Genomic DNA, 15896 nt, shown 5'->3' on the forward strand with positions numbered 1-15896 from the left:
GAGTTGAATAAAAAGTCAAGAATCCCTAGAACATCAATTGATGGAGTTCTTGCCACAGCTTTGACAGCCTTTCAGGTGTGCCTTTCTGAGTGATACATTATTTTACTGATGGATACAAATAGGCAGAGCAAAACAGAAAAATTACAACCCAATAAGAATTTTTTTGCACAATTAGTTGACATATATTTGAAATTACCAATTTGTTTAAAACGCAGAGGGCTATAAGTGGCTTGACGAGTAATTCCCAAGGAATAAAGATTTGATTCTTCTAATAATCATCCCATGAATTTAAGCCTTTTTAACTTATAAAAAAATAAAATGAATCCAGAGAAAGTCCATTAGTATAGGATGGATGATTATTACGCAGGTCCTTGAAGCACCAATGTTTACGGTAACAAACAATATATTTATTTTCATTTACTTAAAAGAAAGACAGCACAAGCATACGTGTCAACCAAACATTTGGCAAATTTTGTTTAATTTTAAATGATAAATCAACATACTGCTTAATGATCATAGATAATGTGATGAACTACATTAGTGGTTGCTCCGCTAAGACATCAGTGTGAACTTGAGGAGAAATTACTTAATAGATCCACTAAAAATCACTACAACAATTACTGTAACTGAAAAAAAATTCTAGTTCTAAAAAAAAAAGCTTTCAAACACTTGATATTTTAGAATACAATGAAATTCAGACATTTTACATGAATATTTTGAGTTAGTCTTATAGTTCAAAAGTGTCTAAATTGTTAAGGCCACTTAAAGGCTAGAAAGATTTGTTTGCAATAAGCAAGCAGCAAGTAAAGCAGCAACTGTAAATGAAGGGGGAAGTGTGTGTCCAGTTTCTACATGACTGATACACACACACGTCTCTCCAGAACAGGTTTGAGAGGGGAATATGGGTGTGGAGAATCACAGCCCAGCAGCTGACGTGTAGATGATTCCCAATCCCGGCCGATCTCCAGCCTGCTGCACACACATGGATACTGTCTGTCTGTCCGACAGGCCCAGTCCACGGCCCTCTTCACTGCCTCCCAGTGCATCGGCCTGAATGGAGAAGAGCACAAAGTTATGGATCAAATATACAAGAGTGAATTCACTATGAGGACGTGTGCTCGTACCTGGGCTCCTGAGACTCTTTCAGCCGGAGGAGAGACTCGAGCAACCGTCCCACTGCCAGCTTCTTCACCCGGATCAGCTGCAGCACCAGCAGAGTCGCCACCAGTCTCAGAATTTCAGCATGAGCCTTCACACCTGACAGACAAAACATGTGACTGATTAACTGATTCTGACAGACAAACTGTGTCTGAAAAATTAAGAAGATTCGATTTAAAAAATCTTATACCAAAGGAACGGATGCCTTTCTCCTGAAGGAAGACATTGGCAAAAAAGTCTACGTCCAGGTTGAGGAAACTGCTCAGTCTCTCAGTGCACTCCCAGTATCCATCCTACATCCAAACACAATACATAAGTTCATATTCCCTTGACTTACACATTTACATACTGTATAATCTAGTGCATTAAATCATGTGTAAAAACCTCATGTTGAAGCTCAAACAGCTCATTCCAGGCCACGGTGTCAGGCTTGCTTGTTATATCTGCCATGACCGACAGATTCAAGATGTCATGAGGTATTGTAAATTGCTGAGTCCTTTTATGATAACCAGAATCTGCCATTTTTCTAGCTTCATGAGACAAAGGATAGAAAGATGAGACAATGATATAAAATTGAGACAAAGGATAGAAAGATTTTTTTACTCCACATCAACACTGAAACCTCATCAGTGTGAGCCAACTTACATTGTGCAAAATTCAGAGTGTTTAGTGGCTGTAGTAGTCTTTGCCGTTTTAGTTGTTGCACTTTTGGTGCTGCTGGTTGCATTAGTTCTGTTTGTTCTTGATGAGATGCTTCATAAAGTCCGGAGGATGAGGAACCAAAAAGGCCCAAAGGCTCATTCGTACTTTGAGGGAAACCACCAAAGCCACTAAATGTATAACCAAAGACAGCGGGGCCAGCAACCCTGGTAAAAAAACTAGGAGGAGGAGTAGGACTGGGAGACAAGTACTGCTCAGATGCAAGACGATGAGGAATAGGTGGACCTTCAAAGAGAGGAGGAGTTGCGGCGTCACACTGGGTCTCTGAGAGACAGCGAAGGTCTAGAGATTCCCTCGTTGAAAAAGATGCGCTCGGCCTGCCAAAAAGAGGAGGAGGAGGAGTAGGGCTGTGAGACAAGTTCTGCTTACATGCACGACGACGAAGAATAGGAGGACCTTCAAAGAGAGGAGTTGAGATGCCATGATCGATCGCTGAGAGACTGCAAAGAGCAGGAGTTTCACTCGTTGAAAAAGATGTGCTCACCCTGCCAGAAAGAGGAGCAGGAGGAGTGGGGCTGGAAGACGAGAACAGATTAGATGAAAAACTAAGAGGAGGAGGAGGAGGACCTGCAAAGAGAGGAGGAGTTGAGGTGCTATGCTCGAATGCTGAGGCACGGTCAAGGGCATAAGTTTCACTCGTGGGGAGAAAGGAATCAAGGCTGCAATCAATGGAGAGAGAGTCCGCTGATGCAGAATCACGAAGGGGAGGAGGCACTGAGAAGGCAACCCTGGAGGCACGACTAAGGGGAGTTGGAGGGGGAAGCCTGTCACTCATGGAGCCAGATATGGACATCAAGGCACTACCAGAAGGACGACGAGAACACTTTTTAAGAATTTGATGATGAGGGAGAGCACCCATTGAGGCACCTACGTGAGCCTGTGATGAGGTTGTGTGAGTCTTCGCATAACTTTCATCAGAACTAGACAACTTAAACTTTCCTGCTGAGCCTGCGAAACCGAAACTGAAGCGATGACGAGTGAGAGCTGCAGATGCTTCCATTTCAAAATCCTCAGTAGGATCTGCATAGTCATCCTCTGAATCAATTTTATCATCATACAATGTAACTTCTTCTTCAATGTAACTACGAGCTGAACCGTCAAGAGATCTGGAGTCGCTACTGGACCATTCCTCTGAATCCATCTAAAAATAAAAAAATAAAAAAAATATATATATATATAAAAATAAAAATGATTGGTGTGAATACTGAATGATGTCAGCTTACATTTTACATTTACATTTGTGCATTTGGCAGATGCTTTTATCCAAAGCAACTTGCATTGCATTTCAAGGTACACATTTACATTCTTATCAGTTCTTGCTTTCCCTGGGAATTGAATCCCATGACCTTGGCGTTGCAAGCGCCAACACTCTACTGTTTGAGCTACAGGAAAGCCACTACTTTGCATTTATACTACTACATTACATACTACATTATACTACATTGCATGACAACAGCTGTAATAGACCATTTTGTTGTTACCCATACATAATTAGTACATCTAATACGCCCATCCATGAGCTTCTCTTCAGTCCAGCCCATATATGGCAAAATATCCACATCCTCTTCTGATATGAGTTTGGGAATATCTGTCAATCCAGTTTCAAGCTCATTCTGGTCCTACAAAGATCAATTGAGATCACAAAAGTCATTTTAGTTTAACTCTCATATATCACACTTTAGCAGAAGTTAACTTCTTATATCAGATAATTTTTGGTATATTTTCGTTTTATAGCATCTGCAATAAATTTTGCCGCTGGGCCATTTAGTGACCCAAGTCTGAAAATGTGATTAACAATGTGCACTTTCACATTTTATTGACCTTTTATTTTTCACATTTTATTTCTATTAAAACATTTTTAACTAACGATTATAATAGGCCAGTATAAGAAAAAAGCTGCCTAAAAACACATGCAAGAAACATAATTTGAATAGATACACGATTAGACATTAAAAGCATAAATGCTTGAGAAAATTGTATTATTAAAAATTGTCGCTGCATTAAGAAAAGGTAGAAGATGTTACTTAGGTACTATATGTTATTGTACATTTGTTTGGTCACCCTTTATACTCTGTAATGGTTTGCTCTGTTTTGCTATTGAACAGTCTTTACGAATAGGTGTTTTACGAATTCCGAATTTACTAATAGGTGGTAATACACTATTCGTAAAGACGGTTCAGTAGAAAAACAGAGCAAACCATTACAGAGTAAAAAGGGTGACCAAACAAAAAGACGGAGCAACATAGTTTTTGATTTTTCTGTTTGTTTCTCTAGATCTTGAAACTGAAACTTGAACAAAGACACAATTCTTTGCCTAAAAGAACAATGAAAGATTATTGCTACACATTTAAAATCTTGTTTTTACAGATAATGTAAATTATTTTTATGAATTTAAAAAAGCCATTTATTGTTACAATATGTTTAGAATGAATGATCTGAACACATAACCCCTACATTATCAGTAATCATACCCTCTCTTCGATGGCGACAAAGCTTGTGAACTGGGACAAGATGGAGAACTCTTTACTGAGCTCAATGATGTAGGACTTCAGCTCTGCTTTCTTCCCCTGATAGAGAGATACAAGATAGCAAGTCAAGTTCTTCTGTTACCACATTTGCCAGTTCTATTAAAAACAGCAACAATCAGTAAAATATTGTACCTCATGTTCTGCTTCACTGTTGCCTAGAATGCCATCTTCATAGTCTCTGATGACCGCTCTTGCTGTTAACTTGTGAAGGAACTATACACACACACACACACACACACACACACACACACACACACACACACACACACACACACACACACACACACACACACACACACACACACACACACACCTGATCAAAAATTGATGATATTTCAGATTATATAAAGTATTTAAGATGTTCACTCACAGTTCCTTTTGTCTTTTGTAGCTCTGTGGTGGAAACCATTGTTTTGATCTCCTGCCCACTCAAATCACCAAACAGTGTGGCCTAAAAGGGTGAATATTACACAATACAAATGCAGAAATTAACATACCTATATGAAGAACACTATTTAATTACTTTCATTTATAGTATGCAACAATATAACTATACTGACAAAATAATCGTCAATATTTACCTACATACTGTATATTTTAAAATATTTTAATATTAAAAATAGGGCTGTCAAAAGATTAATCGCGATTAATTGCATCCAAAATAAAAGTTTGTGTTTACATAATATATGTGTGTGTACTGTGTATAATTATTTTGTATATATCAATACACACACATGCATGTATATATTTAAGAAATATTTGCATACATATACTGTATATATTTATATATAATTGATATTATATATAAATATAATTTTTTTATATATAAATTACACATTTTTCTTAAATATATACAAGCATGTGTGTGTATTGATATATACAAAATAATTATACACAGTACACACACATATATTATGTAAACACAAACTTTTATTTTGGATGCGATTAATCGCGATTAATCTTTTGACAGCCCTAATTAAAAATGTCATGACCATGATAATGCAAACAAACTGTTGATTCAGGGCTTTGAATGTATTTTATGAAACAGTTGGAAATAATGAATCATCAAACTCTAACTATAATAGTAAAAAATACTAAAATTATAGCTACATTTGTAATGTTTCTTAATTTTACAGTTTTAGCAAAATCTTTCGGATATACTGTGAATTTTACAATATATGACTCAGTCCGAACTACAATAAACAACAACCATCTGCAACACAATCAGATCAGCTGGTAAAGCGCAGGTCTACCTGAGTGCAGTGCGGCACAAAGCCGTATATGAGAGTGTGACAGTCACTGAAGAGGCCGTGAAGCTGTGAGGGGGCTTGAACAGGAGGAGGCGCTGTGGGATTAAACTGCTGCCACTTCACTGCCACTGATCTGCAGCCTGGAGACTCCATACGCTGAACCTGAGCGCGCACCTGAAATTACCAGCAAATCTGGTGAACTCAAGCCTCAGAGCGGCCCATGTTGAACAGATAATGTTCCCTTTTTCTTAATAAAAACAACAATACAATAAACAGCGTGATTCACCTTCTCTGCCCAAGTGTGTTTCATCTTTGTGTCAAAAAATTCACATGTTCCTCCACCTGCTTGAGCCAAAGCTCTGAGCATATGACGATTAGCTGTCAAGCTAGACAAACAAAAACACAAACTGTAGGTTCAGAAATGAATTGAAGTGTTAAAGAGATTTGTGTTGAACTCTTCAAAGGCAGACCTGAGTCCACAGGTGAAGAGCCGCGTGTGGCAGGAGTTTTCTCGGACCAGCTGTAGGGTCAGAGGCTGGTTCTGAACATGTCCATCAGAGAGCAGAAGGATGTTCCTCACGCCCCGGCTGGGAGACAGAAGGCTCAGGCTCTGGAGAGGCCGCCACAGCTCAGTGCCGCCACCAGCGCCACTACAGGACTGAAGAGACCATACATGCAATGTCATGAACATGAACTTTAGTGATTAACCAAGGGCTCAAGGTTTAGCTGGTTAATGTGGTACAGTTACACCCTGCTGGATGATGCTGTAACTGCAACATTATGGTGGCAAAACATCTCGCTCTAATTGGAACTGAGTGTCCATGAGCAACAACTGAAAAGCTGAAATGAAGTGAAGATGATGCATAATGTGAATCGAATGATGTCTCCTGATGGAAGAAGTAAAAAAACCTGAAGAATATCTCAATATGCCTCCTTTCAAAGCACAGAAACACTCATCTTTAACTATTTTTAAACATTACTCACCATTATAAATTTTCTGGCTGGTTCAGATGCTTCATCTAAAGGCACTGGTGCAGGAAAAGCTTCCTTGTAATCTTAAAAACACACACATTTTAAGATTAACACTGTGTGAATGAAGTACCAGCATATAATGTTCTTCACCCATAATACTTCACTGTGAATCACAAGAATAATAGGGAAATAAAAGTGTCTACATTACAAGATGATCACTAGAACAACAGCACAATTGTTTCAGTGAGCACTAACCAGTGCTGAAAGAGATGATGTTGATCTTCAGTGAGCGGTCCAGAGATTTAAGGACTTGAAGGGCAATCCTGCGGGCGTTCAGCATGGCGTCTCCCCGCATGGACTTGGACGAGTCCAGTAGAATGACCACATCGCTCACACTGGACGGATCTCCAGAGCTGGAAACCCCGCTTGACTTAAAGTCTGGATAAAACACCAGCATGCAGGCCTGCAGGGATCAGAGAGTGTCAGAGAACGACCTTTTCTGTGTGTTTTTTAGATCAGGCCATGTGAAAGAAAAAGAGGCATTTTTATCTGCAATATGAATCAGATGTGACTGATTATTTCATTACCTGACTATATTTATCCGGATGGTTCTCGACCCACATCCTGGGCATGTGGATATTAGAAAGACTGAAGGACACCTGTAACCCTTCAGATCCAAGAGTCTGTCCCGGTAACGTGCTGACCACTGCCTTACAGTCGGTCATCTGAACGGGAAAAACACTGATACTGTTAATAATACTATTCATAACCAAATACGTTTTATTTCCTTTGGAGAACACAAGAAGTATCTAGTAAGACAATCCATAAGTAAAATAACCTTGGTTCTGATGCGGTGTGAAGAACTCAAGTTGATGATCTCGTAAGGCATTTCAATGGACATAGAGAGAGAAAACTCCCTGAAGAAAGAGGGAACGAATGAAAGAGAGTGTGATATCATAAAGACAACTTGATTTGCTAAATTAAATTATTTGATTTAATATTGTAAATCATCAGCAGATGCATTTAGATTTTTAGTGAATCTTTAGTGAATATTCCAGTGAATTCCCCAGCGTTTGAGACTCTCACCCGTCTGACTGAAGCTCCGTCACACCAATCTTTTCAACAGTTGCCTGAAATACAACAAAACTCTCAGTCAAAACACTGTAACTAACAGCAGCCCATACAGTAGTTTAACTACAGTGACTAAAGACCAATCGTGTCGTACCTGAGTTGTCAGATTAAGGGCGGCGCTCTGTTGCCATGGTGCCACGCTGCCAGCCAGTGAGAAGACTATAGAGCCTGATCTCACCACCAGCTCAGTGATGAACGTCACCTTGATCAAAACTGTGGCTCCGGGAGGAAGGTTCCCCACGCTGATAGTAAATACATCCTGCCTCACATAAACACATGACCTTTAAGAAGCCTTCTGATATATTATCACTCATGCATCAGAGAAAGAAACAGTAGTAAGTAACTCACAGGTGCATCCTGGTCCATCAGATAGGCTCCATGGCCTTTCTCTATGGCTTGCTTGTACTCCTTACGAGCCTGCTCTTTTTCCTTTACCTACAGGACAAAGAAAGACATTGAAAACTGATGAGAAAGCAGTTATGAAGAGCAAAAGCTGCATTCGACAGATTCTGAATGACTTGCACCTTTCCAACGACGTGTTTTCCATTGATAAAGGCTTCAAATCCACACACTGCTGCCGTCTCCTCCAGTGGAAAGACATACTTTGCTTCAATGGGAACAGCACTCTTGTTTGTGTAGGTCTGAAAAATGATGACCTGATGACAGAACAGAGAAAGTTTTGGTTATGGTTACAGTTTGAAATTGTCATTATCATTTTGCTATGGTTCTTTCTTTCATTTATTTTGTTAATCCTATTGGGTTTTACTTTGAAGTTCTTGATCACCATGTCATGTCTTTGTTCCCTATTGCACGCCCTAACTGTCCATTGCTGTTTTGTATTCAACTGCCATAAAATTTAACAACAAATTTTTGACCATCCCACATTTGCTGTCAGCCTCTTCATCACTAATGTTCATATTTTTAATCATTATATTTTCTGATATTTCACTTATTCTATGTATCCTTTATTCTGACTTTTTATATTTCATAACATTGTTGAACACACTATTGACCTTAGCAGTGAGAGAAAACAGTGATGCTTTGATTGAACACACACACACACACACACACACACACACACACACACACACACACACACACACACACACACACACACACAACTGCTTTGTATCGCTCATACACTCGCAGTCCAGCTGTAGTATCACACCTGACACAGCAGGTCCATCAGCTTGCACCTCACATTGACAGCCTGAAGAGGAATTTTCTGACCATTGCTGTCCAGCAAACCTGCAGTCATGTCCTCCAGAGGGTTTTTAGTGGACTCCAAACCCTCACTGTCATCACTGGACACTAAAGAAACACATTAAACAAAACCAATGATCAATTTCACAAATCCAAATTAGAGCATTCAGGTTTACAGAGCATCAGATGTCCCTGAAGAATGATTTTCTCTCCACCATGTCAAAGTTCACCGTTAAAGGGCTGTTCTGCGGGACTCAAACTTGGGTCACCCAAAGCGCTGTAGCGCTATATATTGGAGTGCTGCACACAAGAAAATGGGCTCCGCCATCATGTAATTTGATTACATTTTTAATGGACTTGACAGATCTACAACAGATTCCTCCACATATAAAAGCTCTTTCTACATGTCCTACGTCAGACGTGTCAGTGAGCTGTGTGAGCTCCACAACTGTGTTGATATGAGGCTGGAACTCTTTTAACTCGTCTCCCTCCAGAGTGTACTGAACCACATACTTCAGTCTGATCTGCTCTGTGTTATAGACAACAAACTCATCATCCTGTCAAATAGAAACCAGCACACACAAACACAAGAATCACATTAGATCCCAAAAACATGAGCAGAATAATTGAGTACAGAGAAAATGACTAGCACCTCAAATTCAGAGAGTCTGTTGGGTGTGCGGCGGACTCCATGTGCACTGTGGTAGCCGTCAGGGGCGCAGGTCAAAGTGGTGTCTTTCTTCAGCAGGTCTTTGCAGCGACCCAACGCCACTTCACACACCAACAGCAGCCGAGAACCGTCAGTTACACTGGGCTTGGAGTATTTCACACTAGTGCTTTAACACAGAGCAGAAACTTACTGAGTGGCTAAAGTCTTCAGTTGTCATGAAAGTGGAGTATTTACAAATCTGTCATATTAAAAGATGCCTGAATAATGCAAAAGACTGACTTTAGAGAGTCACTGAAGTAGATTCCTCCTCCAAGATTCCCGATATCCGTCCTCTCAATTCCATGCTGTTCGACTCCAACTCTGGGCAGCAGCAGACCTCTACATAGAATATTCCATTAAAAAAATTATATTTAATTAATTACATGATAAAACAAATAAGCAATCAAATGAATGACAATGAATTGCATTAACACTTGCTGAGAAAATCCCCAAAATGAACAAAAGACATTACATGATCATTGCAGAAGAATAAATTAATTGAATAGACATTACAATAAGTGATTTCTGTCAATTTATAGACAGATATTAGAGGTCTTTTCAGGGTTGGTCTACATTGTTTTTAGTAATGCTCATTTCCTCTATTTTTACGTTTAGATAAATTTGCCATAATTTATTAATCATTTAATAACATTTAATAAATGTATTAAAACTGGTTTTTAAACAGCATTTAAACTGGTTAAAATAAATGGTTAATCTTATTACATTTAATGCAAATCTCAACAACAATGTCCATTTTTGTACATTATTATTTCTAAATTCACTTACTATCAACCATATCAATCATTATGGTTCAACCAAACCGACTGTATCTGTCTTCTTCACTTGCTCCACCACAGTATATGGTCTGTCATAAACAGGTTTGTGTGGTTTTGTCACTGTGTGTAAGTATGATTATTTTTTTAAGAATATGCTCTTACCGTGACAGTATTCCAACAAAACTACTGGGACTGGTGGAGTGAAGGAGAGGCTTAATGTTGCCTAAATCCTCCCAAAACATTTGAAGCTCCACCCCTCTGCTTACACGCAGTATCTGCTGAATCTGAACAGGCCTGTAGTGGATATAAGATTAACACCATCATAATATATTCATGTTTGAACTTCAGACCACAATCATCACAATCAAGTTTACCTTTCCTGAAGCAGTTGAGAGACAACATGAAACTCAGGGTTTTGTGGTGGAACAACCTCAATGCTGCACCTCAGAGCTCGATACTTTCCCAGAGACGAGGGCGAGGGGCTTCCCAGAGTGGCTTCACTCACATTCAGAATGTCTCTTATCAGCTGAGGACGGCAGAAGAGTTTAAAGTACCAGTCTGCACTGTGTGTGGAGTTAAAAATCCATATCGAAGAATCTACCAAAATCCCCAAATATGAAGGAATTTATATAACTGTATACTATAACTGCATACATGTTACCTGACAAAGATCTAGTTTCTGAGACACAAGCTTGTGTTTGGAAGGAGGGTCGATCATTCTGAGGGGTAGAAGAGTGTTGACCTCCTCTAGCAGGGCCTTGACTTCATCCTCTTTCTGAGTCTTTTGTGCCTGCAGTAACAGTCCCTCCACCCTGCTCACCTGCAACAGAACAGAGACATTAAACACACAACATTCCTGTGAGCTTCATGATTGGATGTGTGTGTGTGTGTGATTATCTAAGGCTCATTCTCACATCATTAAGGCTGATTTTGGAAACAGGGACTGTCAGGATGTTACTAAGGGAACCGAGAGCTTCGGTCCAAACCAGCTCCACAAAGACGCCAACTTCCTGTGATAATGAGCTGCAGTTCAGCTTCTCCTCCAACAGAAGCTGCAAATCAAAAGAGTGAACTTTTACACTCATCGGACACGTTATATATGCACATACTGTACAGTATCAACTGAATAAAATAGATCTTCATAGAGCCGTTTCTGTCTAACCTGCTGCAGGCTGTAGGACGCCAAGCGTTCAACCTCAGGAGGAAGTGTGTGAATCCTTGTGAATCCCTGTGTCTCCATCTCCTTCATCAGCAGCAGATACGCTTCCACAGCATCCTCAGACGTCACGCAGTACACAAGCTTGTCCTGCACCACTGCGTTCTACAGTGAGAGAGTGTCAAGACATGTCAAGAGTTCATTACCTCTCTCACAGTATAAGAGTCCTATGATAACAACATCTAAACAGTTTATACGGTGTTCGAGATGACCAAACCTCAGCTTCATGCAAGATTGAAGACAACACACGATACTGCTGGCCTTTTCGTCCTCTGGCACTCTGCAGCTCCAAAACAGACAAAGTCTTGGGTTTGACCTGCAGCACAGACATGAAAACACCTTCAAACTCAGGCAGTGATGGAGGCTACAAGAATCACTTCAGGAATGTGTTAAACTGGTCATCATACATTTATCATTATTTTATACTATTTATCTGTCTGATTTCATTAAGTTGTGGAAGTTCAGAATGAGTTGTTTCTGCAGGTTGGAGTGAATAAATGGTCCATTTTGAGTTCTGAACAATACATTGTGTTTTACATAGTATGTGACCTCTTTTAATTCATAGATCAATGTAAATAACATTTTTCTCACTCACCTTCTCAAAAACTGAATACTTGGCCACTTGAAAATATGAAGGAAATTCAGGCAGCTCATGGTCGCCGCCTCTGTAAACTCTGCATTGGGTAAATGAAAAGATGCAGTCAGGTAAACTAGTACATCTAAATAAATGATGTAAAAAATTTAGAACATTAAATAAACTTTAAGAACTGAAAGTGACAAAAAACAAGAGCATACCTGAACCTGCCAAGACTGGGTCCACCCTTCTCAATCTTTGAGAGTTCAGACTGACCTTTGAACTCCTCTTTTTCTTGTATCTGGGTCGACACTTTTCCCTCTTTATGGTGAAAAACAACTTTATGTCAACAGAGCCACAAAAATGTATGTTTAAATCTCACTTAATCTTATAACCTAAAAACAATGTCAAATACATTTTCAGGAATCTCCTACCTGGACGAGAGATGAATTCAGAGGTGGGACAAGCCAGCTGTGGGGCCAAATCATGCTCCATCAAAGGCAGGAGATGCCCTTCATCCAGACAGCTCCACACATACTGCGTCCCAACCACTGGGATCTGGAGCTTCTGGATGCTGCGCTGCCGGTTACTGCTCAGGTCATTCACACTGCTGGTGACTACAAAAGAGCACTGGAGAAGAGAAAAGCAGGTCAGAAGACACACTGCAGCTCTTTAGTGACTTTTAGTAGAAACATTGCACACTTTGGTGTCACTTTTACATAGTTTAAGTTGCCATGTTACTGTTGTAGGAACTAACATAAAATTAGCCTATAGAGAGTAGTTCATTTTAACCCACTGGTATTGTTCGGTCGTTTTAGACATAAAAATTGCCAAGAGTGCAAAATAAACACAATAGGCAGAGTAAGATCAAAAGAAGACTCAACTAAGAGGTTGAAAAATCAGTGCCAGATGGATCAAACATACTGAGATTTTTTACACTTTTATAGACATTTTTATTTTATTTTATTAATTATAGGTAAAAGGCTTTCTCTGTGTTCAGGTTTGACTGACACTTTAATAAAAAAAAAAAAAAAAAAAAAAGGATAAACTTTGACAAGAAGTCTTAATTTTTCAAATGCAAAACCTAGCCTAATTAATGTAAGTAATTATGTCTGAAAACCCTGTTCAAAGAAAGGGAATTGCACAGGCCTGTGTATTTATTTATATATGGGCCATTCTATAGAATTGGTGCAAACTGCTGTCCGACAACCAAAAAACACATTTAAAAAGCATTTAAGTATTCAAATTTGAGATGTTTACTAAGATCCTTCTATTATCTATTGAATCCCACAATAATATTTAAAATACAAGTAAGCTTAATATATATAGAATCATCATTTATTGGGTACGTTCAATTGGGAGGTGGCTGTCCTGAACCCTAACCCCTAAATTTGAACTTGTGAAAATATTTTGTTCAAATATTTTCCATTGTTGTTTTTACAAATATCTTTTGGATTTCTTTTAAAAAGTTAAGTAAAAAAAAATAAATAAATAAAAATATATTTTTAAATGTGTAAAAAAATGTGTCCCGCATTTTCATGTCACTACCAAAACAGTGTGTGTTTTAGTCCATTGGCTGAGACTGATTTTAACCACACCCCTACATTTTTGATCAGGAAATATTCTTGTGTGCCTCTCTCTCATAGCCTCTCTTTCATTATAGATAGGCACCATCATTTTGAGGGAAAATGTCTTTAAAAGTCTGAAAATCTGTGTGTAACTTTAAGAAACGTCACTACCAAACACCTTTTTTCTGCAATTAAGCAAACTTTTTTGGGTGTAATTCCATACAACTTAGTTTTTAAGTGTGTACAACTGTTCAGAACTGTGCTAAGTAACCTTGTGCTGGTTATCATCTTTGAACTAGGCTCAAAAGTATCTTAAATTGTCACTACCGAAACAGTCATGACCGAAACATGCCATCATTGTTTTGGTAGTGACAAAAGGGAACTCATAATCATTTATTTGGGGGAAATAAACAACATTTTTGTACAGTTATGCAAATCATTAGTATCTTAGTATGTTTTAGTATTGTTTTAGTATGCAAATTAAAATTCTGTAATATGATGTGGTCGCTACCAAAACATTACTGTCACTACCGAAAATGTGCCGTCACGACCGAAACATAGATGTTTTGTCTAAAATAAAGTATACTGAATTATCAACTAAGATGTTATTATAGTGTTTGGTTCAATGTATATTTAAACTAATGAATCCTTAACTTTGAAATCAGTATGATTAACTTAATGCCTTTTACAAAGAAAGATTGGGTTCAAAATACAACAAATATTATAAATTACACTTGAAATATTGTTAAAATTGTAATTGTTATTGATTTACCTGTGAAAACTTTTTTTTTTAAATAGCAAAAAATATATTTACAAGGTAGATGTAAACAAAATATGAATAGGTCAATATAAGCCTTCTTATTAAATTATTTCGGTAGTGACAAATTTGGGGAGAGGAAAAATATTCCAAAACTTTCTGAAAATACAATATAATAATTAACTGCACAATCCAACTCTGACTTTGAACCAATTCTGTAGAATGGCCCATATAGAGCTAAACAGGAATCCAGTGGTTAAACCACAAATAGGTGCTTTTCGATATTTATTTCCACCACATGGCACCAATCTAGATTTTCAATGTCGTTGTTAACTTCATCGTTTAACAGTACAAGAGGGATAAACAAATCAAACGTCTGTAAATTGTGTAAACGTCCTTAAAAAAATAAAAAAAAATAAAAAATCTAAATCTAACATTTGTGTAGGCTAAACGTCCTTAAAAAAAAAAAAAACATTTGTGTAAACAAACGCCTAGTGTAACTGTTTTGATGACAGAAAAAATATAGTTTAGTTAGAAAGAGTATAAAAATGAGCAGAACCTCTTTGTTGATGACATAAGAGATGTTTCCTCCATTATCTAGAAGAGCCAATCTCAGCTTCTTCTTCTCTTTAAAAGGCACATTCTTCACATCTAACACTACAGTACAGGTTTCAAACACTGTCATGATGCCACTGAACATGCCAAGAAAAACGACAGAAGATAAACAAAGAAAATATATCAATCAATCATATACTATAAAATTATATGTATTTATGCAGCAACACAAACATGTTCAAATAAACATCGAATATTTATTAACAAATTACTACACATACCTAAAACAAGTTAATTGATCTTTCTCTTGAAGTAAACATTCAGGCAATAATCCAAATCGCAGTATGCAATTACGTCATTAGAAGACGGAAGAGCATATCTTACCGTGGAGAAGTTTACACCATATTTTAAGAAAATACAATTAAAGAAGACGTAAACAATCTGCATGTGAAGTTCGTTAAATTACTTCCTGACTCGTACAGTATGTCACCCCTATAAAAACATTAGACGGGCTCCATCCAGTGGTCGAAACTCAGTTCTTCATGAGGCGCCGTGTAGGCTACAGCAGCCACGCGGAGAGTCGTGTGTGTGTGTGTGTGTGTGTGTGTGTAGAGAGAGTGACTGTAGGTCAATATGTTTGAAGTGAACATTTATATATTCAAGTGTTGCACGGCGCCTCATAGCTATTTTTCATCACTGATAAATAAACCTAATTAAAATAAAAAAGGCACAATGTCGTAAAAAATACCATTTGAGGAGTTTCTTCTATTAAAGTACAG

General features: G+C 38.2%; 1 protein-coding gene across 1 annotated transcript; it reads right to left on the minus strand.

The window, feature by feature from the left end:
• Positions 1–445: 445 nt before the first annotated feature.
• On the minus strand, positions 446–15534 carry LOC311298790 (protein mono-ADP-ribosyltransferase PARP4-like). Its single transcript, XM_084422034.1, has 35 exons — positions 15399–15534; positions 15122–15254; positions 12672–12867; positions 12459–12558; positions 12259–12337; positions 11881–11979; positions 11610–11768; positions 11362–11499; positions 11109–11267; positions 10822–10973; positions 10610–10741; positions 9912–10010; positions 9615–9798; positions 9348–9519; positions 8928–9070; positions 8284–8415; positions 8108–8194; positions 7854–8018; positions 7715–7758; positions 7467–7545; positions 7216–7353; positions 6884–7091; positions 6641–6711; positions 6127–6314; positions 5943–6042; positions 5660–5830; positions 4777–4857; positions 4539–4619; positions 4350–4445; positions 3360–3497; positions 1804–3019; positions 1543–1688; positions 1349–1451; positions 1125–1257; positions 446–1050 (listed from the first exon to the last, which is right to left on the minus strand). The coding sequence occupies exons 2-35, from the start codon at positions 15245–15247 to the stop codon at positions 849–851; spliced, it is 5517 nt and encodes a 1838-aa protein (XP_084278160.1). The 5' UTR covers positions 15248–15254; positions 15399–15534; the 3' UTR covers positions 446–848.
• Between the last annotated feature and the right edge of the window lie 362 nt (positions 15535–15896).

Source organism: Rutilus rutilus, assembly GCF_951802725.1.
Source record: "Rutilus rutilus genome assembly, chromosome: 10".
NCBI lineage: Eukaryota > Metazoa > Chordata > Actinopteri > Cypriniformes > Leuciscidae > Rutilus > Rutilus rutilus.

Excerpts from the sequence above, each read along its gene's own strand:
- LOC311298790 (XM_084422034.1), bottom strand. The coding sequence starts at position 15,247 with ATGACAGTGTTTGAAACCTGTACTGTAGTGTTAGATGTGAAGAATGTG. Across the intron at positions 11,268-11,361 it reads CCAAAATCAGCCTTAATGAT|GTGAGCAGGGTGGAGGGACT; the intron begins GTGAGAATGAGC and ends GTTCTGTTGCAG. Across the intron at positions 4,620-4,776 it reads TACAAAAGACAAAAGGAACT|TTCCTTCACAAGTTAACAGC; the intron begins GTGAGTGAACAT and ends GTGTGTGTATAG.